The following is a 22,104-nucleotide window of genomic DNA, read 5'->3' as shown; positions in this document are numbered from 1 at the left end:
TCTTCTTTCTCTCTTGTTCTGGGAACGAGCAGTCACTTGTTTTGGATAACCTTTCCCAAGGGCTCACTGAGAGGTTTCCACTCCTTCTTTAGGGAAGCAAGGGGATGAGGACCAAAGATAACTAATGAGGACCTGCTGCACAGCACAGGGAGCTCTACTCAGTACTCTGTGATGACCTATATGGGAAAAGAATCTAAAGAAAGAGTGGATCTATGTATATGTATAACTGATTCACTTCGCTGTACACCTGAAACAAACACAACATTGTAAATCAACTAGACGCCAATAAAAATTTTTAAAAATATATGGGACCGGGCTTCCCTGGTGGCGCAGTGGTTGAGAGTCCGCCTGCCGATGCAGGGGACACGGGTTTGTGCCCCGGTCTGGGAAGATCCCACATGCCGCGGAGCGGCTGGGCCCGTGAGCCATGGCCGCTGAGCCTGCGCGTCCGGAGCCTGTGCTCCGCAACGGGAGAGGCCACAACAGTGAGAGGCCCACATACCACAAAAAAAAAAAAAAAAAAAAAAAAAAAAAAAATATATATATATATATATATATATATATATATATATAGGACCAAGGGGTGGTATGAATGCCTTTCTCTAGGAGTTCAGAGCAAAAGGAAGGGAAAGAAATGACCCTCTCCAACCCCACAAGGACCTCGAGCCCAGAACAGGAAAGCGGTTCATCGGGGAGACACGGTAACACGAGAACTAAGAGCCCATCTGTCCTCATCCCCAGTGGTCTGCATCCAGAGGTTCCCTTTCCCGAAAAGCCCTAGGCTCCAGTCTTATTGTGGTCCAAGAGAGCCGCGCACCCCGGGAAGCCCAGAGTCAAGTGGGATGGAGAGAGGAAATCTTTTGGTTTAAAGAATGGATTTCTTTTCCTTCCCTAAGTGACCTTGACAAGCTAGAATTAGACCAAACTTTGCTTCCCGGGGCAATAACGCACAGTCAAAGCCAATCAGAGCCGGCCCGGAGGTCCCAGCCAGATTGTCCCGGGAGGACGGTGTCCTCTGGAAATGTATCTTGGCATTTATGGAGAGATGCCGGGGGACAAAACACTGCCAAAAGCGAGGGCTCAGCCAGGGGAGAGAAGGCATGATAAACAGCAGGACCGGAAGGTGTCATGTGAGGAAAAGCAGGGCAGGGGTCGGGGGTCGTGGTGAAGGAAGGGATTGGCGAGCGGAAGGCAAGTAGGAGCAAGAGAGGAACGACAGGGACTTCCCGGGTGGGCCAGTGGCTAAGACTCCACGCTCCCAACGCAGGGGGCCCAGGTTCGATCCCCGGTCAGTGAACTAGATCCCACATGCTGCAACTAAGACCTGGCTCCGCCAAATAAATAAATAAATATTTTTTAAAAAAAGAGAGAGAGAGCGAGGAATGACATCCGATGAGCGCTCTTGGAGGAGGACGAACTAAGGGAAGACCCTCACCCCTACTTCTTCTGTTTCCTGGAAGCACCACAGCCTGCGGGGCCCCAGCAGCGGCTGGAGGGTGGGGACCCGGCCAGGAGAAAAACACCTTGACTCCTGTGTAATTTCTTAAGGAATTCTGAGTTTCCAGATACAGAGGTAAGGTGGCAGTTTCTGCCTTTGGTTCAGTACATGCTAACCAGGCTCTGTACGGACCAGGAATGGCTTGGCCTGTCTTCAGAGCCAAAAGAAAGGGGCATGTCAGTCCCACAAAGGTTTCATTGTCAAAATTCAGAACAAAAGAAAACAAACAGTTCTTGGCACTGGAAGGGAGGAGCAGGCAGCAACTGTATGAAAGTTCTAAAGTGTCCCCGTGTGGCAGAGGAAAAAACTGTCATTCCATCCTGAATACGCAGGCTGGTCCATCTTTAGAGAGGCTTAACCTCTAGATTTATAAAACCAAAGCATCTCCCAGACAAGAGGTGAAACTCTGAGGTTATTAGTCTCACGTCACTTTTTTTTTGAACAATTCAGTGACTTTTTTGGGTTGCCTTATAGAGCTGTACAACTGTCACCACAATCCTCTTTTAGAAAATGTCTCTCACCCTCCAAAAGCCGCCTGACATCCTGATGCAGGTGGGACTCAGCCTACACGACCTCCAGCAACGAGATGCACAAGCTTCCCTCTGGACCGGTTGGTGAATCTTAACCCATCATGCCAAGGAGTGTCCCCCGCACCTTGCACCACTGGCATTTATGTCCTTTGCTTTTCTTCTGCCTTCAGGGGACAAGAGAGACAGCTCTGAGACCCTTCGAGTGAATTAAGGGCAGTCAGAAGGTCGCCCTTGAATGAAGACCTTTTCTAGTCTAATTCCACGCTATGCCTTCCTCCTAAGCCCTCTTTTCTGTAAGCTCCTTAAGGTTGGGGGACCCTGAGGTGAGCATAGTCCTGTGCTACACAAAGTATTTCTCCGAAATGTACTGCTATCAGGTTCCTTCTCTCTCTCTCTCCTTCTCTATTTTGTCCTTGCAGATTCAAGAAATTTTGTCCGAGACATCTTCTAAACCCACAGCAATCTCCCCTTGCTCCAGAAGCTCGGGACTCTGCCCACAGAGGTGAGTACCCTAGGAAAGGATGCTGTACCCAGATGACAGGAAAAAGGGGGTCCTCCAGCTGGAGAACAACCTTCTGAGCAAACACCCTAGGTCACAGCCGTCCTAGAGTCCAAAGAGCAACCTCAAGGGAAATGCCCAAGGTGCTCCCAGCCCCTGAGAATGTAAGAGAGAGACAGAGAGAAGGATACACAGAGGAGGAAGAAGTTGTTCAAACAGCAGATGGGGGAAAATCAGAGACGTGAGAACGAAACACAAGGCAGAGGAAGTGACACTGAATAGAAGAAGGAAGGGGAAAGTACAGAGAAAAGGGGGTGATTAGAAGGGGATGAGGGGGTACTTCCCTGGTGGTCCAGTGGGTAAGACTCTATGCTTCCAGGGCAGGAGGCCTGGGTTCAATCCCTGGTCAGGGAACTAGATCCCACACGCGTGCCGCAACGAAGACCCGGCGCAGCCAAAATAAATACAAAAATTATATATACATATATATATGAAGGGGAGGAAGGAGGGAGGTACCAGTGTGGGAACAGAAACAGAGAAGGAGAGCAAAGTACATGCAGACAAAAACACACAGAGAGCGAGGTGGCCGCTGAGGAAAGGAAACCAAAGCCTCCCCCTCCCCCAGACACACCCTCTCCCGCCCTCCCTCTGGCCCTTCCCACCCCTGTTCTCATTTGGCCTGAAGGATATTCCCCAGCAGGAGAACCTACCTCGGGTGCCAAGACGGCCAGCTGTCCCCTTCTCTCCTGGGGCCGATCTGGCAGGAGTCACCTCCCACGTCTCAGCCGAGCTTCACAGATCCAGGAAGACCTCTGGGCGCTCCCGTGGGCCCGAGTCAGGCGTAACGATGACCTGAACCCCTCTGCTGGCAGCTGCGGAATCGCCACCCCAGCTGTCACAGCCACACCGGGCGCAGATTGTCGCGGCGCTCAGGGAGCAAAATCCACGTCAAGAGGCTCAGAGTCAGAGGGGGTCACTTGGCAGAATCCTTCACAGGAACTAGGTCAGGTCACCGCCTCTCAGTTTTTCTTCGACATCTTAATATGAACCACCTATGAGATTCCTCCCAAGAGCTAGACTGTTCCTTGGGAAGCAGAAGCATCATTTCTCTGTCTCTCTCAGCGCTGGGAGGAGCCTCTCTCTGAGGACGTGAGTGCCCCGCAGTGCTATTATGGACTAAAACTAGTATGACCCTTGGCGAGGCCCAGCTTGACTACCTCGGGAGAAGCTAGTCCCCTCCAAGGCCATTTCAAGAACAGTAATATGGACATTGCTTTCACCGGCAGTTGCTTGGCATTCAAGTTTCTGAAGACTCAGGGGTGGGATGAGGCAGCTTCAGTGACTGGGTGGGGAAGCCAGGAAGAAAGGTCCAGATAGGAAGCTTTGGGGACCCGCTTCCCCTTCATTTTCCGAAGGTCACGCATCCCTGTCCTAGCCCTACCAGCCCCTAAAGCCATATGTGAGAGGCGTCCCCCTTTCAGAAGCTGGGAATACGTAGTCTCCTGTTCTCCCTGGCTGCCCAAATCAGAAGATAGAGAGAACAGTCTGGAAGGTTGCTACGGCAACCAGAGTCCCTGGAGAGCCCAGCTCTCCATAAACCCTTTACTTTCGGGCATGCTCTGACTTGAAAAGGAAATGGTGATGAGGATGACACACACACACATACAGAGACACATGCATACGTGTTCCAACATTACCCTCGCCGGGAGCATCACTTTTGCCTCTGCGTGGGCCTCCTCTTTCCCCCGAATTGCCAGGAGTAATATTCCAGAAGACATTTGGAAACCTGGCATTCTATGGGCTCAGAGCAAGTGTCTGAATCATGAGCATCTCCTCCTGCATTTCAGGTTTGGAGAAGCCAAGCTCCCAATCAGGATGATGGTGTCTGGCCCCAAAAGGATCCCACTGGATCGCTCCAAAGAGAGCATCCTCCTGGCCAAAAGGTAAGAAGAAAGACCAAGGCCCAGTCTGAGAGGCTAGGGAGGGATTTAAAGAGCTAATGGCCCAGAATGGCCTGTGCATGGGCTCTGGATCCAAGGCAGGAACTCTCAGGGGAGGCCTTGCCTGTGGGGGATGGGGAAACGTGGTAATGAACTAGAAACCATTACGGAAGTTCACACATTTGCATAGCATCATCCCCAGCCTCCCAGATGAGTTCACGGGCCGTTCCCCATGAGGTGGGGGTGGGGGGAAGACATGAATGTTCCCATTGAATGGGTGGGGAGACTGAGGCACAAAGAGGGACTGTGGCACCCAAGTTACCCTGTAAAGTGTGGCAACATCCGGACAGTGTCTCTCAAGAAAACCCTCAAGAGGCTGTCTGTCCCTCATAAGTTTGCTCTTTGAGAAAAGATTTTTTAAAAAATTCTTATCAAGGAGCCGTAAAGCCTAGTTTATAAAATTAAAAACTCATTAACAGTCCTTCCGGTTTCTGAACTGTACCCAGGAGAGCTCAGAACAGTGCATCACAGTTGATCAAGGCAACAAATGAATGACGATGTGATGAGGGGACAGAAACAGGGGTTCACAACGGAAGAAGATGACTTGGTCTAAGTGGCACCTTACCAGTGAGAGCTGTGGGCTGCAGCTCCAGGGCCAGAGCAGGAGAATGTTTGCTTGACTCAGCAAAAGCCTCTAACAGTGAGGCTGTCAGCAAAGGAATAATGCTTCTTCCTTACTCTAAACCACCTGTCTCCTTGCCCACGAAATGGAAAGGGAAAAAAAAAGCCCACGCTAGCATCCAATGTGTGCTGCTACCTGTCTGTGGGTTTAGGCTGGAGTCTGCTTTAGAAAGCCTTCAACAGCAATCCCAAGTCAGACTCCCAGGAAGAAGGGTGGAGGACTAGAGAGGGTCGGGGGAAGCGAGGGAGAGAAATCTGCTGTCTGCAGAAGACTCCTCTGCCCCCCTAGACGGTACTGTCTCCGTGGCGCCTCTCTTCTGATGAGCGGTCAAGCCAGGTGCTTGATTACATCCGGCCATTTCTCCCAGCTCTGTGGGTTCCCCTTTGCCAGTTCCTCTGCACAGGAAGAGTATTTGGCTCTGAGAAGGAGCCTTCCTGGAAGCTCGAGAGGGTCAGGGGATCAGAGTGGGGAGAAAGAGGTGCAGACCAAAGACTGATGTGTCTACCGTGCCAGCTCGCACCTGGAAGAATCCATTGGCCCCTTTGGTCCAGGACTGACTCTCACATCCTCCAAATGGCCCAGTGTAATTGTAGTTTCTCTAATTCCATCCAAGATTAGAGATGTATAGCATAGTATCAGGCTGGGCAGCTGAAGGCTCTCCCAGGGGTCCTCTTCAGGATGAGCAGCCGGTGTTACAGGGCGCCGGAGGAAAACAAAGGAGGAGTACTGTTTCTGTCCACCCGTTTCTGCCAGTTACCACGTGGCCAGAAGCTAAGACTGGTGCATGCCCCAAAGCCACAGATGCTAAGGAGAAAAAGGACCCAGGTGTGCCTGGTTTCCATCTCGTCAACGTCGCTCTTCCTAGAGATATTACAAGTCCCAGACATGAAAAATCAGAGTCTTGAGGGACGAAGGTCAGATGGAAATCTCATCCATGTGACAGAAGATGGGCACGAATGGGTGGCACCGTTAGAGTTTGGAAAATGCCACTTAGATGGAGAAACCTTGGATGCTGCAGGGGTCAAGTAACAAGATTGAGAGTCCAGGTGTGTGGTCCTGGCGCCAGCCACTGGGTGTGGGGGGGGGGGAGTCAGGAAGTCACCTGGAGCTGGGGTGCGAGTAGTGGAGAATGACAAGGAGCCCTAAGGGATTGTTTGTCCAGTGTCCTTCCTTCCGTGCAGGCCCGGCCTGCATCCGTCAAACTTCGGTGAGCATCCTCTTCTCTGCATATGCCCGATGTGGAGTGGGAAAGTAGCTGGGTCTCCGCTCCCGGGTGGCCTCCGAGAATTCAGGCTTGCCAAGTCCGTTGTCGGCTGCCTTCAGGTCCGGGGCAGGCTGCCCACAAGTGACGTGGGTGTACTGGCCTTGTTCTTCCTGCTCGGTCTCCCGGTGGTAGAAGTAGTTGAAGTTGGAGACGATGACGGGCACGGGCAGGGCGATGGTGAGGACCCCGGCGATGGCACACAGCGAGCCCACGATCTTGCCCCCCACCGTCATGGGGTACATGTCCCCGTAACCTACTGTGGTCATGGTGACCACGGCCCACCAGAAGGCATCCGGGATGCTGGGAAAGAGCGAATCGTCATCGTCGGCCTCTGCGAAGTAGACGGCGCTGGAGAAGAGGATGACTCCGATGAACAGGAAGAAGATGAGCAGACCCAGCTCCCGCATGGACGCCTGCAGGGTCTTGCCCAGGATCTGCAGCCCCTTGGAGTGGCGGGACAGCTTGAAGATGCGGAACACCCGGACCAGGCGGATCACTCGGAGGATGGCCAGGGACATGGCCTGCTGCCCGTTCTGGCCGCCGCCTCCACTGGCGGACTGCTGTCCCTGCTGCTGCACCAGCTCGGTGCCCAGGGTGATGAAGTAGGGGAAGATGGCCACCAAGTCGATGATGTTCATGATGTTGCGGAAGAAGGCTGGCTTGCTGGGGCAGGCGGAGAAGCGCACCAGCAGCTCGAAGGTGAACCAGACAATGCACAGCGTCTCCACCAGAAAAAAGGGGTCGGTGAAGAAGGAGCCCCCAAGGGTACTTAGTGGGGAGGAGCCCCCTGCCACCATTCCCCCCGCGGTGATGCCAGGGTGAAACGTATAGGAATCGTCTTCATCCTCCTCTTCCTCCTGGCTGCCCCTGGACACCGGGGAGACACCACCACCGTTGCTTCCACCTCGACCATCTGCGCGGAACTGCGGCAGCGTCTCCAGACAAAAGATGACGATGGAGATGAGGATGACCAGCACCGAGACGATGGCGATGCCCCGGGCGGGCCCCGAGCTCTCCGGGTACTCGAAGAGCAGCCACACCTGGCGCTGGAAGGGCTGGGAGGGCAGTGGCTTCTCGTCCACGCCACCCTCGGGCAGGCAGCCCTCGTCCTCGCGGAAGGCAGCCAGGGCCTCGTCCCCGAGCTGGTAGAAGCGGATCTCCTCCAGGAAGATGTCCAGCGGCACGTTGACCGGCCTCCGCAGCCGGCCCCCCGACTGGTAGTAGTAGAGGATGGCGTCGAAGCTGGGCCGGTTGCGGTCGAAGAAGTACTCGTTCCTCAGCGGGTCGAAGAAGCGGACGCGGCGGCCGGGGTCCCCCAGGAGCGTGTCGGGGAACAGCGACAGGGTGCGCAGCTGCGTCTCGAAGCGCAGCCCGGAGATGTTGATGACCAGCCGCTCGCTACTACAGCAGCCGCCGCCGCCGCCGCCGGCCTCCGGGAAGTCTCCGGCATCCTGTTGCTCCCCCTCCGGCCCACGGGCCTCCCCCGGCGCCGCCAACGTAAGGGATTTCTCCGATCGCATGTCCCCTCCGCGGTGCGCTCCCCGCCACTAGGACGGCGCCCACGACACGACCTCCCGGGCGCGGCGCCGCCTCCCAGCTCTCGGCGGCGCCTTCTTTTCGGGGTGGGGCTCGCGGTACGACCGACGTCGGGTCCCTAAGCCCCGAAGCCCTGGTCTTCACCGGGCTAGGTCTGGGGAGGTGACCTGGGCGCGGAGGGTTCGGCTCCGCGCCCCCAGTTATCCGCGCCCGATGCTAGATACAGCTTGTGGTACCTGGAACCGCAGCCTGGCGCGTGAGCAGCTGGACGCCAGGAAAGAAGCGTGGCTTCGCGCCCCCGCCCTCCCCAGACTGGGCTCCGGGACGCGGGGGTCCGCCCTCCAGACCGGTCAGCACGTCCCAGCTCCCGCGGCGCTCCTCCAGCAGCTCCAGACCCCCGGCCGCCGCTGGGACCCGAGCGCCAGATGCGCCTCCCTCCGGCTCGGCCAAGACGCCTGGCGGGGCTCGGCCTCCGCCCTACGGCCACCGCGGGCTCCACTGGCCAAGGTCGCCGTTCCCGCCGCCGCGGCCGCCACCGCCTCCCTCCGAGCCGCGCCGCTGGCCTGCGAGAGGGCCCTGGGGCCGCCCCGGCGCCGGGGCGCGCGGACCCACCTCCCCAGCCCTTGTGCCTTCGCTGCAGCCGCGGCAGCTGCAGCGGCTCGGCTCTCCGCTCTGCCCTTCCTTCCCAACACACTCTCTCCAAGTGACGTGGCAGGCCCCGCCTGCTGCCCCCTCCCACCCCACTCGCGCATCACACCCCTTGCCCGGCCAGGGGCCGCGCGAGCCAGGGCGCGGCGAGCGGACGCACCCTCACCTCTCCAGTAATCTTTCCCGCGCTCTCCTGGCACGCCTCTCCCTCCCGCACGTCCACATCCACGGCCCTCTAAACAGGCGCAGGTACCCTAATGCCACACCCCCCGCCCCGGCAAGTCGCTCTTCTCTTTTCGGTTTAGGGAGCTGACCTGCGCAGTGCATCTCATCAATAAGAAAACACCCCTCACCGCCCCCCCCCCCGCGCCCCATGGCACAGAGTTCTGTGCCTCCACTCGCCCAGAAATTTAATGAAAGAAATCAAATTATATTTTGTCCTTCTGTATTTACGAAGACCTATTTGCCAGCTTCTCCAATCTCTACTTAAAAAAAAAAAAATTGAGGAAGCATGTTTTGATGTCTTGAGAGCTTCCAATTTAAATTGTACTCCAATGTCAGTCCCCAGAGAATCCCATACCTCCCTTTGCAAACCCGGGAGGGCGAGGCCGCCATTCTCCCAGGATTGCAAAGTGATAGCAGGGAAAAGGGTAGGAAGTCGCTGGTTGCCTTTTCCAACAGAAGTTTTCTAAGGGAGTCCTGGGAGTTTGGGCAGCGGCCCCAGTGAAGAAAGAACCAGAAGATGGTGGCATCTCAGAGGTAGCATAGCCCAGGGAAGTGCATCCTGGAATTCATCATCTCCCAGCCTCCCTGGGAAGGAATCCCGAGTGAATGAGAAAAGGGGGAAGAGGGGAGTGGAAAGGGCATGTTGATTAAACTAACAGCTGCACTTCCTGAGCACTTAATAGGTACCGGCCACCTTCCAGGTGCTTCCCCTGCACCACCTCACTCCCTCTTCACAATCCTACGGGAAAGACGGCCTCTGCTCCTCAGTACTGTTACAGCGAAGACCCACCTGGCAGGATTTGGGTAGGGACCCAAGTTTGCTGTAGAGACTCTTCCCCTAACTCTCCAGGAGGGAGAAGGTAAGAATGGTTTTCCATCCATTTCTACCAGAGGCCCTATCGTCTTCCATCGCTGGATCACACAGGTTGGGGTCTGCTGGGGGAGTTTTGGTCTGATCTTTTCACATTGCCACTGCCAGGTAGGGTTGACGTTTGCTTCTCTGTGCTTCATTTCCCCCCTTTTGGGGTGGCTGTGGACAAAACAGGTTGCTGACGATCAGAAGGTGTTCGTGTGTAGCTTCTTGTGCTCTTAGATCATTGGTAAGAGCTCATGGACAATACCGATGGAAATGATACATAAAGGTACTCTCAAACGACAAGATTCCTGTGAGAGTTCTTTGTATTGCATGGAGTGTTTTAAAACCACAGTGATTCACTCCCAGCGCGGTGGGGGCGGGGGGTGGGGGGGAGATGGGGAGGAGGGAACTAAGTGTCCTGGATGTTTAGGGCAGAGGTCAAGTGGTGAGTGGGTAGGAGACAGGCTGCCACATCACCGCTTCACTCTCCAGTCTGGTCCCTCACCAGACCTGCAGGGCAATCGTTCTTCCGCTTCTTTTCTTTGCTTATCCTGTCCATTTCCACTCCCTCCTCTCAGCTTGCATGTTTCAGTGAATGGCGAGAGAGCAAGTGTACCCAGTCACTCGGTCAATATTTTTCCTGTTCACAGGCTCTGTAATTAATCAATTTAAACTTTGCACTATTAAGTTGCTCCGTTAAAAAAAAAAAAGAAATATTTTAAGGAAAGAAAGGGAACCTAAAAAACCTATAGGTTTTTAAAGAACCTATTTCTTAAAAAAAGAAATATTTTAAGGAAAGAAAGGGAACCTACACATATGCTGTGTTATATGATATAAGTATATCATATATTATATGATATACTTATATCATATAACATAAGTATTATATAACATAGAAGATACTCTTTTTTACCCATGTCCAATTATCTGTAATTCTTTTCCGGGTGGTAAATTGACTCACTCATGATCCCTTTTGTCGTCTTTGGTGGTCAGTTTTTACAGTGAAATATTCATTTGCATGTTTGTTTTCATCATTGCCATTTTTATCCACGAGGTTATCAACTAGGTCAGTAACTCTTCCAAACAAACCTTGGAGAAACGTGGGAAGGAACCTGCATTCTGCCAGGAGGGTGCACAGTCTAACGTGGTGGAAGGAATAGCCCTTTGAATACCACTTGGGTTAAGGCTGCCAAGCTACAGGCAGAGCTGATGCTCCGTGGTTACTTTGACATGCACCCCACAAGGCTCTGCCCCAAGACAGGTTTCACTGTGCACGAGGAGTTTCCCCTGGAGGGAAAACCCATTAGCAAGTTCATGAATCAGAGTTCTGTTTTTAGTTCTTTTGTGAAAGAGACTCGTTTCTTAGCTTTAGAAAAGCCCTTTTTTCTAGATCTTTCCTCTCAAGCAAATATTAAGAGTGAGTAAGATCACACCTTTGGAAGTGCCAGTTCCTGTGTGAAGGAAGAATAACCCCATCCATAGACGGCAACGCCACCTCCAGTGACCGGCGAACGCTTCCCCGGAGTTCACTGAGCCCCAATTTCATGAAACCGTAGGCTTTTCTAATTGTATCTAAATCCACACATTTTCGCTAATGGTAGGAACCATTCATTTATTTAACAAGCTTTCATTGAGAAGCTACTGGCTGCCCACCATGTGCCAGGTGCTGGGGATTTAGAAGTGATCTGGACAACCCACCTGCTCTTATGAGCTTACATTTTCGTGCAGTAAGTACATGACGTTCTAGATAGAAAATGTTAACAGTAAACAATAAAGAAGATATTTACATATTGTAGTAAATGCTCTGATGAAAATAAATGGGATGCTGAGTCAGACACGAACCTGGGGATTCTGCTCTGAAGAGGGTGGTTGGGAAATTTCCCTCTGAAGGGGTAATATTTCAACTGAGAAGTCCAAGATGAGAATAAGCCAGACTTGCTAGAAGCAGGGAAGAGCATTCCGGGCAGACAAGTTCAAAAGCTCTGAGCTAGACAGGTCATGGGTGTTCAAGATGATAACAAAAGCCATGTGCTGGGAGGAGAATGGGCAGCAGGGAGAGATGTACAAGATGAGGCTGAAGAAGGAGCGAGGGGTGGGTCTTACAGGGGGCGGTGTGCAGGTGTTATCTTAGGATGTTGGTTGTGAAGCCAATGACGGTTCTCAAGAGGAGAAGAGACATGACATGATTTACATAGAGGCTGTGGGGGAATGAATTACAAAGCCACAAAAGAAACAATCGGGGGACCAGGAAATTGCAGTGATTTGGGGAAAAGATGATGGTGACTTGGACTAGAGAAAAGGTAGGGTGTATAGAGATACAGAGGGAGGGGGTGGGGTTGGGGAGATGTTTAGGAGATAGAATTAGCAGGAACTGGTGACGGACAGGATATGAGAAGTAAACAGTGGATGCCAGGTTTGGGATTTGAGCAACCAGGTGTGTTGGTGGTACCATTTATTGAGAAGGGGAAGATGAGAGACTAAACAGCTTGGGATCAATCAAGACCCATGTCGTTTTTAGACGTATTCACTTGGAGAGGCAAATGACGCATGTGGACGAAGACGTCAAGGAGGCGCTTGTTTATCCACGTCTAGAATATGGTAGAGAAATGTATGGTTTACGAATTTAAAATATTTAGAAGTATTTAAACCCCTGGCATTAACGTCTCCTAGAGAAACAGAATATGAACGATGAAGAGACACGTAATCAGGACCAAGTCCTTCACAGCAGTCTACAAGTTACCATTCAAGTTCAGGAAGAAGAGGAACCAGCAAAGAAGACCAAGGGGTTTTCAGTGGAAAGGAAAGGAAACCAAGAGAAAGGATTGCCCTGGAAACCAACAACTGGGACCAGACCCCAGGGGTCCCATCCTCCCACACCCATGCAGACCTTCCAGCTGAAAACATATCTACGTCAAATTAGGAGCGCATGGTGGGAATAAAAGGGTACCAATAGGGAGGAACCACCTAAAAATGGACGTATGTGCCAAGATGAGCAGATAAAATATGGCAGATAATTTGACAACCGTTTACATTTTTATCTTTGCCTTAACATGTACTTGCCCCAGGTATATAAATGATCATTCTCCTCGATTTCACAGGTTTCTTTGACGCCATTTTCTACTTTGCTCTGTGTGTGCGTGTGTGTGCTTATCATCACCCCAGGAATAAGATCCTTGAAGTTTTCCTTTGGGGAGACTTAGCCTTGTTTCTCTGAGTAATCTCTGCGAATGGTCCTTCTCACTGCCCTGTCTCTCACAGACACCTGTGGAAGGAAGGAATGGTAAGTGGTCAGCTTCCTCAGTTCCTACCTGTGCACAAGTATGTATGGACACACATCCTCCCTAAGAAGAATCACTCCCCTCTCTAGGTTTCCACTGCAGATGGTTTGGGAAAGGGATGATGAGTCAGACCATGTGTCTCATGACCATTTCCCTCCCTCTGGGCTTTCCCTGGGACTCAAGTGACAAGGGGAAGGACAAATGTAAGCACGTATCTTGTAGATAAGCATCAGTTATAATTAGCTGCTTAGCCAGTTTTTGATGATGATGATGATTGTGATGGTGATGAACTCAGCTACAAAGTGTGATGGAGATAATGATGCTCCAGGATCCACTAGAGGAAAATCTAACAGATTTCAGTTGAGTGAAGCTGTATATTGGGAAAAGAATGCATTAGACATCTGTGTCTTGCAAATCATCAGCCCTAGGAAATGACTAACCATGCCGAAACATAAATCTATAAAGAACGTTTGGGACTTCTCTGGTGGTCCAGTGGTAAAAAATTCACCTTCCAATGCAGGGGACCGGGGTTTGATCCCCAGTTGGGGAGCTAAGATCCCACATGCCACGGGGCAACTAAGCCCGTGTGCCATAACTGCTGAGCTCATGAGCCTCAAGGAGAGAGCCCGCATGCTGCAAACTACAGAGCCCACCTGCCCTGGAGCCCACACACTACAACTAGAGAGAGAAAACCCGCACACCACAACTAGAGAGAAGCCCGCGAGCTGCAACGGAAGATCCCACATGTCGCAGCTAAGACCCGACGCAGCCAAAAAAAAAGAAGAAGAAAGAATGTTTTACCAGTCAAGGAGGATCCAAGAGCACGTGTTCGTATTACAGGTTTGCAGCTGCTTCTTCATCCCATTCCCCTACTGTGGCATCATTAGTGCTATTTTCCAAATGTCTCCAGCTCTCTCCCTTTCAGGAAGGTGGGGAACTGTACACTCTAGCTCAATTGTGGTTGGACCAGTCCAGTAGTTCCAACCCATGAGTTGTAAGCAGAAGTGATGCGTGTCATTTCTGGACCCAAATATTTAATTAAAGCCTCTAGAGCTTTTCTTTATCCCAGCCACAATGGCCAGAATCACCCATGATGGTGGCTGCCCTGGCAGAGTGAGGTGGGTTCCAGAGTGAGGTGACGTGGGATAGGACCCCCAGACAAAGCAACAGGAACGTAGCACGAGTAAGAAAAAAATCTTCTGTCGTTCTAATTCTCTGATACTTGGGGATGGATTTGTTACCGTGGCATAATCTAGTCTATCCAAACTGATCCACAATGATACCCAGAATCGAGAAGGTGCTGTAACCAAAAGCTAAAATTTGTGTCATTGGTTCAGGGGCCAGATAATGGGCAGTAAAGACACTTTATTGGAGGCTGTTATGGACTATCTATGTCCTGAGTGGCAAAATATTTGAAAAATTGTTGCCTGTGATAACTTAGAAGGCAGATAGCGTACCTAAAGACTGACACATCTATGAAGAGGTTAGAAAACAGACTGTTAGTATCACAGGGTGGCTACCATTGGCAAGCAGAGCTGAAATGGACAAGAGAGAGTCCAGAAAGGTGGGGATCTTCAGGGCTGGCAGAGGCAACAGCTGCTATTCCCAATCAGATGTAAACAAAAATTGAAAGACCTCTGAGGCAGAAGGGCTGATTAGGACTCAGCCTTGCTTCGTGGAACAACTCTATCGTAGAGCAGTCATGCCCGTTGTTAATACCTCTGAAGGAAATAAGGTGTTTTACAAAACCCTAATTAAAGTTGTGACTCCCAAAAACATTATTATTTGAATTAAACAAAGTGGCTTGTGGGGAGGGGAAGAAACTAGAGATGTGTAACCTCCCACAGAAAACTAATCGGCTCAAATTATCCACTGTTAGGTTGATCTCAAGAAGAACGATGGGTGTGGTTATTGACTAGGGGTACAGAGAGCTGCCTGGACAGGTAGAAGAAAGTCTAAGATGATTTACATCGGTCATACCGCCAAAGGAACCACGACCTGGACTAAACCATTCAGGACTGTTCAAGACTTGAAACAACTTAGGCCCCTAAATTTTGTGTGTGTGTGTGTGTGCGGTACACGGGCCTCTCACTGCTGTGACCTCTCCCGTTGCGGAACACAGGCTCCGGACGCGCAGGCCCAGCGGCCATGGCTCACGGGCCCAGCCACTCGGCGGCATGTAGGATCTTCCCGGACCGGGGCACGAACCCGTGTCCCCTGCATCGGCAGGCGGACTCTCAACCACTGCGCCACCAGGGAAGCCCAGGCCCCTAAATTTTTATGGTCAGGAAGCAGACAGAGAAACCTGCTCAGTCCCCAAGAAACATATCACCTGCAACGCCCATCTCAGACAGGACCAAGGAAGATGACAGAGAAAACGGGTGTTCCAGAAGGAGAAGCCAGGGGATAGAGAACAGTGAGCTGGGAATCCCTCCCAAGCAGCCACATGAGGTCCTAATTCTGCTAAGTGGAGTTTCAGAACCACAGCAGTCCAGTGATGGCCGCACTGCTCCCATCTCTCCCCCTTCTGAACGGGAATATTTATTAAGGTTATCTTATTCCAAATCAACCCTTGTCCATCGCGTTGTGAGAGAGGGAAAGGTAACATGTCTTTGGTTCTCTGAGTTTCTGAACTAGGAGGTCCACGTCTGTAACTGATGTGGAGACCAGAACATGTCCCTCTGAACACAAAGACCTGCTACCCGCTGCTGGAGGTCCTAGACTTTGAGCTTGGTACCTGGAATGGATAGGACTTTCGTGTTGTCTCCCTTAGAGAGTGAGTAAGTGTATTTTGCCTGTGAGGGTCAAACATTTCACGATCAGGAGGGCAGACGATAGTAGGCATTGTTGCTATTTACCAAATATTTCCATCTCTCTACCTTCTGAGCACGTGGTAGGTTTGTGTCCTTCCTGGTCCACGTACAGCGGGCCAGGGTCATGTGACTAGCTCCAGCTGATGCGTTGTGACACATGTCATATCTGGCCTGCAGCACTGAGTTTCCCAAACTCTTTTCCTCTGCCATAACGATCCACAGCCCTTGAGAGAGTGGCCGCTTCATCAACCTAGGGCCGCCAAGAATGCCAGTGAAGAATGTGTAGCCTGAGAAGTAAATAATCCTTCAATAGAACCCACTGAGAGGTCTGGGATGTTTGTTACTACAGCTTAACCTAGCCTCTCCTGACTGATACACCTACTTGTTTTCCTGCTTGGAGATACATACAACAGAGGTCATTAATGTTCTATTTTCTATGGCCACAAGAAAAACATTGAACATAAATCATGAAATTCATTTCAAAAGCTTAATTTTGGTCAACTCTTTTGTTTTTATTGTTGGTTACTTCTCCCCCCCACCATATCACGCTGCAGAAGGTATGCTCAGAAAAGATAGAGAAAATATTTTCTGGCCTCTTCCACCACTGGAGTGAAGTACAAGTTCACGAAGAGATTGATCTGGAAACTCTGACACAGTTGAAGAAATTGTATCTCTTGTTGATTCTGCTCACTGCGGACTCCGTGAAGTAAAGAAGTTCTCTTAGGTCTGACGACAAATGAAAGGACTTTATGGTTATAAGAAAAATAAAGCCCAGGATACAGTTTGTGATGTAAGCTTAAGGCAAAGGAAGTTCAACTGCTTTGCATCAAAACAGAAGTAAAATGGTTTTCCGTATCCCCCCAGGGTCAGGAATTCCAGGAACCTAAAAAGGAAGAAATTGCGAATTCCCTGGCGGTCCAGTGGTTAGGACTCGGCCCTTTCACTGCGGAGGGCACAGATTCGATCCCTGGTGGGGGAACTAAGATTCCACAAGCTACTTGGGGATCTAAGATTCCACAAGTCGCGTGGCATGGCCAAAAATTTTTAAAGAAAGAAAGAAAGGAACACAACATTGTAAAGCAATTGTACTCCAATAAAGATGTTTTTTAAAAAGGAAGAAATGAAGAAAGGAGAGAAAGGAGAGAAAGGAGAGAAAGGAAGAAAGGAAGAAAGGAAGAAAGGAAGAAAGAAAGAAAGAAAGAAAGAAAGAAAGAAAGAAAGAAAGGGAGAAAGAAAGGGAGAGAGAAGGAGGGAGGAAAGGAGGGAAGAAAAAGAAGAAGAAAAAGAAAAGAAAAAAATAAAAAGGAAGAAATTAGAGAAGGTTGTCTGTTGAGTAGGACAGGTCCCCAAAACAAGTGGGAAGGCAAGGTCTCAAAGGCCTTGTGAGGTAGCCTGTCGGATGCAGGAAATGGAGCTGGCATGTCTAATGTGCACTTTTAGGCTGCTTTCTCTTCTGGGCTTGGCTTCCCGTTCCAGTCTTGGAGAATGAAGGGGCTGCTTTGGAAGAAAAGATGGGGGACGTTAGGGAGGAGTCTACAGAAAGAGGAGACCCCACTAGCATCCCCCGCTCCCCTCTCCCGTTTGGATGCAAATAGACAGACGGGAGCAGTAGGGTGAGGCTGGGGCAGCCTTGTGCCTGGTCCTTTCCAAAGCGTTTATGCTTCCCTGCCCCCAAGCACACCGCAAACAGAGAGCCACTGTCCCTTGCCCAGTGAGTCTAAGCTGGATGCAGCGGGGCCTCCAGGATGCTGCTTCCCTTCCTTAGGAGCTAAGAGTGTGATTTTCATGTTCTGGTTCTTCTGCTTTCCCGATGGAATGAAATAGCTGGGGCTAAATAATGCAACATTCCCAGTCCACCGATGGTAGCTTCTCTCTTTTTTTAACTACAGCCTCTACTTCGTTCTGAAGAACAAATTATGTTTTATGGCCTTTTATAAAATATTCATCCTTCATACCAGTGCTCTCGGTGGCTCAGGAAGCCTGGAAATGGCCTGGGGTGAGGAGGACCTCATTTCCCCCAAGACACAATTCCCAGAGGCAGGCGGGCTCCGACCACAGGGGCCACTATGCTGGCCGCCAGGTTGGGAGCAAGGATTCCAGCATCCCGCTCCACAGAGCTGGACTTTCAGGACACCTGGAAGTTGGGGGCCTCGGGGGCTGGAGGGGAGGAGGGTGAAAGGGAATCGTGCTGCTCTTCCTGGTGTCCCCACGCTTCGTGCCTGCCTTCTGAAGATGCTGGAGGTTCACCAATCATCACACGATTCCTTCTCCTCCGCACCCTCTTTTCTGAAATGCATGTGTTGCTGCCCCCCAGGCCCGGGTCCAGGACAGCAGCAAGGGGGCCAGAGCCCAGAGGAAGGGAGGCGGCAGTGTCCGGAGGGTGTGGTTGGGGTGCAGCGGGGAAGAGGGAGAGGTGACAGCTGTTTTCTCTCCATGTACGTTTCCCATCCAAGTGACCAAGGGACACGGGTTCATAATAACATGAATAACGCCCTCAGTTGATCGTGGTGCTTTACAGCGTGCAAAGGAATGTCACATCCAGAGCCTTGAGCACTGAAGTTGGAGTTGGGGAGCCTGACTTCCAGGCCTGGGGTGTCCAGTGATCAACCCACATGACTGCACTTCCCTGGGCCTCGGTTTCCTCACTTGCACAGTGAGGGGTTTATACAAGAGGACTCTGGGGTCTAAGGTAAATTATAATCCTGGTTCTGCAACGCTCAGACTCTGGATGTGTGCCCCTAACCCTAGGTTGGTACCATTTCAGAGGGTCTCCAGGCATCTGCCACTGTAGGTAGAAAGAACCCCATTTTCTCCAAAAGCAACAGCATGAGCGACTCCCGAGTAGAGCGGTTTTCCAACGCTGGTCTCACACGGCTACCCCAGGTGTCACCCTTCCCACAGCAGAGCGAGGAGTGGGTTCTAGGCACCCCTTCCCGCCGGCCCAAGACCTGATTCTTGCAGGTGATGCCCAGGAGGACGTGTGTCGCCGGCCACAGAGGCAGCAAGAGGATACACACACCCTCACCACCCAGATGCCACTTGCCCCCGTCTTCGCACGCATCCCTGCACCACTGCCTATGGAGGTATGCTCATCTGAGGATAAGGTGAAGGACCTTACACTAACAGCCCAAATCTGGAGAGGGGAAAATTACAGGAGAGGACATTTCCAATGGATTTGTCATCACAAAGTCTCAAAGTACCCTGTGTCTCTCATTTATCCCAAAACCTATCCAACTGAAAAGCGCAAATTAGCTAACGCGCACATTTTCTATTAGCCCAGGCAACCGTATAGATAAGAACTTGCGCATCCTGGGCTCCTCAAGCTGTATTAGCTGCTAAATAGATAGAATTCTCCCCTCAGTCCAGGGTGACCTGAGCAGAATCTATGAGTGGGGAGAGGACAAGACGGCAGCTCCTTGGGAGGGCTGTCTCTGTGCTGACTCATCTTGTTTTCATCACTTGCTGCCCCGGCCATGCATACTGGTGACCTGAGAGGTAGTCATTCATCCGCTTAACAAATAATCATTGAGAGCTTCGGAGTACCAGGTACTGTGTTAGGTGCTGGGTATAGAGTGTTGAATGAAATAGGCCTGACTGTGACCCTGACCCCCAGGACAGTCTATCTAATGGGGGCGGGGGGGGCAAAGTATATACATACAGACATGAGTGCATAGACACATGCGCACACACGCATGTGTTTAGAGACAGACTCCTCAAGCAGCCCTAGCTGTTTCGGGATTCAGCCATTCAAACCATTCCAGCTGAGACCCCAGACATCACGGAGCAGATAACAGGACATCCCTGCTGCAACTTCTCTGAGTTCCCGAGCCCCAGAACTGTGAGCTGTAATGATACCAAAGTGATATTGGAAGACAGTAGGTGTCGGGTAACTTGTCTTGCAGCAAGAGATAACCGAACCCCTCGGAGAAGCCATGCGACCTGCAGAGAGTATCTCAGCTAAGAAGTTTTACAGTGGAGGTTCCAACCCAGCTGAGCTGTGAGGACAGACCACCTCCTGGGAAGTGAGTGGGATGGTAGAGCTCAGGGGAGCCCAGAATTTTCCTGAATGCAGAGTTAACCCTCTGCACTTGCTCTTCACACACACATATACACCCACACCCACACCCACACCCACATACACACATATACACACACCTACACCCACATACACACATATACACACACACACACATACACACATACACACCCACTCACACACACACACATATACACACACCCACACACCCATACACACATACACACACTCACACACACACACATACACACACCCATACACACACATATACACCCACACCCACATATACACAAACACATATACACACACCCATACACACATACACACACACATATACATACACACTTATACACACACCCATACACACATACACTCACACACACACACATATACACACACCCATACACTCTCTCTCTCTCTCACACACACACACACACACACACACACACACACACACACACACCTGGGCATCGTATTTCACTATCTCGTCACCAGAAGGGAATCCTTACAGGAAAAGGACAGGCATGAAGTCTCTCATTTAGGGAGAAAGCATCAGCTTAGCTAATCCGAGTCAGCAGACTTTCGGAATCCGGGTCTGGCTGATGTAGGCCACACTCTAGCCACGCTCTGCGGCACAGAGAAACCAGACATAAGGTTCCAATTTGAATTCCATTTCCATGAAAAACACGTCCAGCCGAATCCTCCCAAAGCCAGGAAGGGGCCCTGCACTAGGGAAGAGCCCCGCATCCTTACAAAACAGGTCGAAAACAAGGAGATGGAGAATGGGGAATGGGGGGCAGGCGGGGGGCGGGCTTCACGCTGTCTCGATGTCGTCGGCTCAGGAATTGTCAGGGGAAGGGGCAAAGTGACGTTCTGGAAACAGGAAAGGGAAGTCGCGACTTCTTTTTTTCTGGGGTGGGGGGGGCACTGCGTGGCACGTGGGATCTTAGTTCCCTGACCAGGGATCGAATCCACGGCTCCTGCAGTAGAAGCGCAGAGTCTTAATCACTGGACCACCAGGGAAGTCCCGGGAAGTTGCAATTTCTGATACCTTCCATGTGTCCTGATTCTAGTCTCACCTGGGGAAATGGCAAACCACGGGAGCATCCTGGGCTCCCTTAGAGCCCCGGGCAGATTGGGGCCGAGCATTTGGGACTTGCGCCACGAATTGTAAAGAGAAATCAAGAGGACTGTGGAGTAATTTACAAGGTCAGAGAGAAGGCCTCTGACATTCTGACTGCAGCCCCCACACCTAACTGGGTGGCTGGTACGTAACAGCCACTCAATGTTTGTTGAATAAGTGAAAAAAATAAATGATCTCCGTACAACTGCCCTGATGTCAAGTTCCTAACATATTAGGAAGTGGGCAGCCTGTTCCCCATCCAGATGCCTCTGATCTTCTGAGGAAGGGGAGACGCACCACAAGGGCGGGGCTCCTTTGCCCACTGGTAGAGCACAACCTCGAGGGAGGTGCTGTGGAAGGAGCACAGGCCAGGTGCCACTCCCCAGCTGTGTGACCCTGGGTGCATTTCCCAACCTCTCTGAGCCTCGGTGTTCTCATTTTTTTTAATGAAGCTAAAATTTGGTCCCAAATGAACGTGAAGAAGTTTGGGATACTTTTCATCAAGTAGAATCTTAATAACTATAGTTCCTTTCACTTTACCTTGGGTTGGCACAACTCCAGGGATAAAATTTTGCCCTAAAAATCTAGAGCCCTAGGTTTCTTACTCCTCCTTCCACCTCCTTGCCCTTGCAATCTGGGTACCTGACAGCCCAGGCATGAAGATTCACTTTGGGTTGAGGCTGTACGTTGGATTTATATCTCATCTCTCCCACTGCAGGCAAGTTACTTAACTAATACCGACTGCCAATTCCTCATCTACGAAAAGGGAGTCCTGACAGTACCTCTGTCTTCATGAAGTGGCAGGTTGTACCCCGTATGGGGCAGCCTGCACTCCATACCCTGCACCGTGCACCCTGGCGCAGCTGCTCCACAAATAATGAGCAAGGGGCGTCTTTGTTTGATTTGTGCAAAAGTTCTCTATGGGCTAAAGTGGCCCTGAGCGGTATAAAGATTAAATGAGATATAGCAAGAATGTCACTCACGCTTTTTCATCATAGGAGGAAGCTTTAAAAATATATCCCCAATCTGATTACTTTTTCTCACTGCTTGAGAGCTCTAGAAGTCTCTCTGTTGGTCTCCTGCCAGTGATGTGCTGGAGCTCATACTGACCCACAAGAGCCGACCGCTAGCAACCCAAGTGTCCATCAACAGAGGAATGGAGAAAGAAGATGCGGT

The 22,104-nt window shown here is 51.1% G+C and overlaps 1 protein-coding gene and 1 long non-coding RNA gene across 3 annotated transcripts in view; both read right to left on the bottom strand.

Annotated features, from left to right (window-relative positions):
* The window catches only part of LOC132434386 (uncharacterized), a 69,511-nt gene extending 64,879 nt beyond the window's left edge, over window positions 1–4,632 (bottom strand). For both annotated transcript variants that reach the window (XR_009521296.1, XR_009521295.1), the window contains exon 1: window positions 3,238–4,632. This is a non-coding gene — a long non-coding RNA (uncharacterized lncRNA). The remainder of the gene's footprint in view (window positions 1–3,237) is intronic.
* A 1,714-nt stretch (window positions 4,633–6,346) lies between these two features.
* Window positions 6,347–7,933, bottom strand: KCNA6 (potassium voltage-gated channel subfamily A member 6). Its single transcript, XM_060026050.1, has one exon. The coding sequence runs from the start codon at window positions 7,931–7,933 to the stop codon at window positions 6,347–6,349; it is 1,587 nt and encodes a 528-aa protein (XP_059882033.1).
* Window positions 7,934–22,104: the final 14,171 nt, after the last annotated feature.

The sequence above is a fragment of the Delphinus delphis genome, chromosome 11, assembly GCF_949987515.2.
Source record: "Delphinus delphis chromosome 11, mDelDel1.2, whole genome shotgun sequence".
NCBI lineage: Eukaryota > Metazoa > Chordata > Mammalia > Artiodactyla > Delphinidae > Delphinus > Delphinus delphis.
This window is presented reverse-complemented; position numbering and strand designations above follow the sequence as displayed.

Coding starts and splice junctions, on each gene's coding strand:
- KCNA6 (XM_060026050.1), bottom strand. CDS start 7,933: ATGCGATCGGAGAAATCCCTTACGTTGGCGGCGCCGGGGGAGGCCCGT.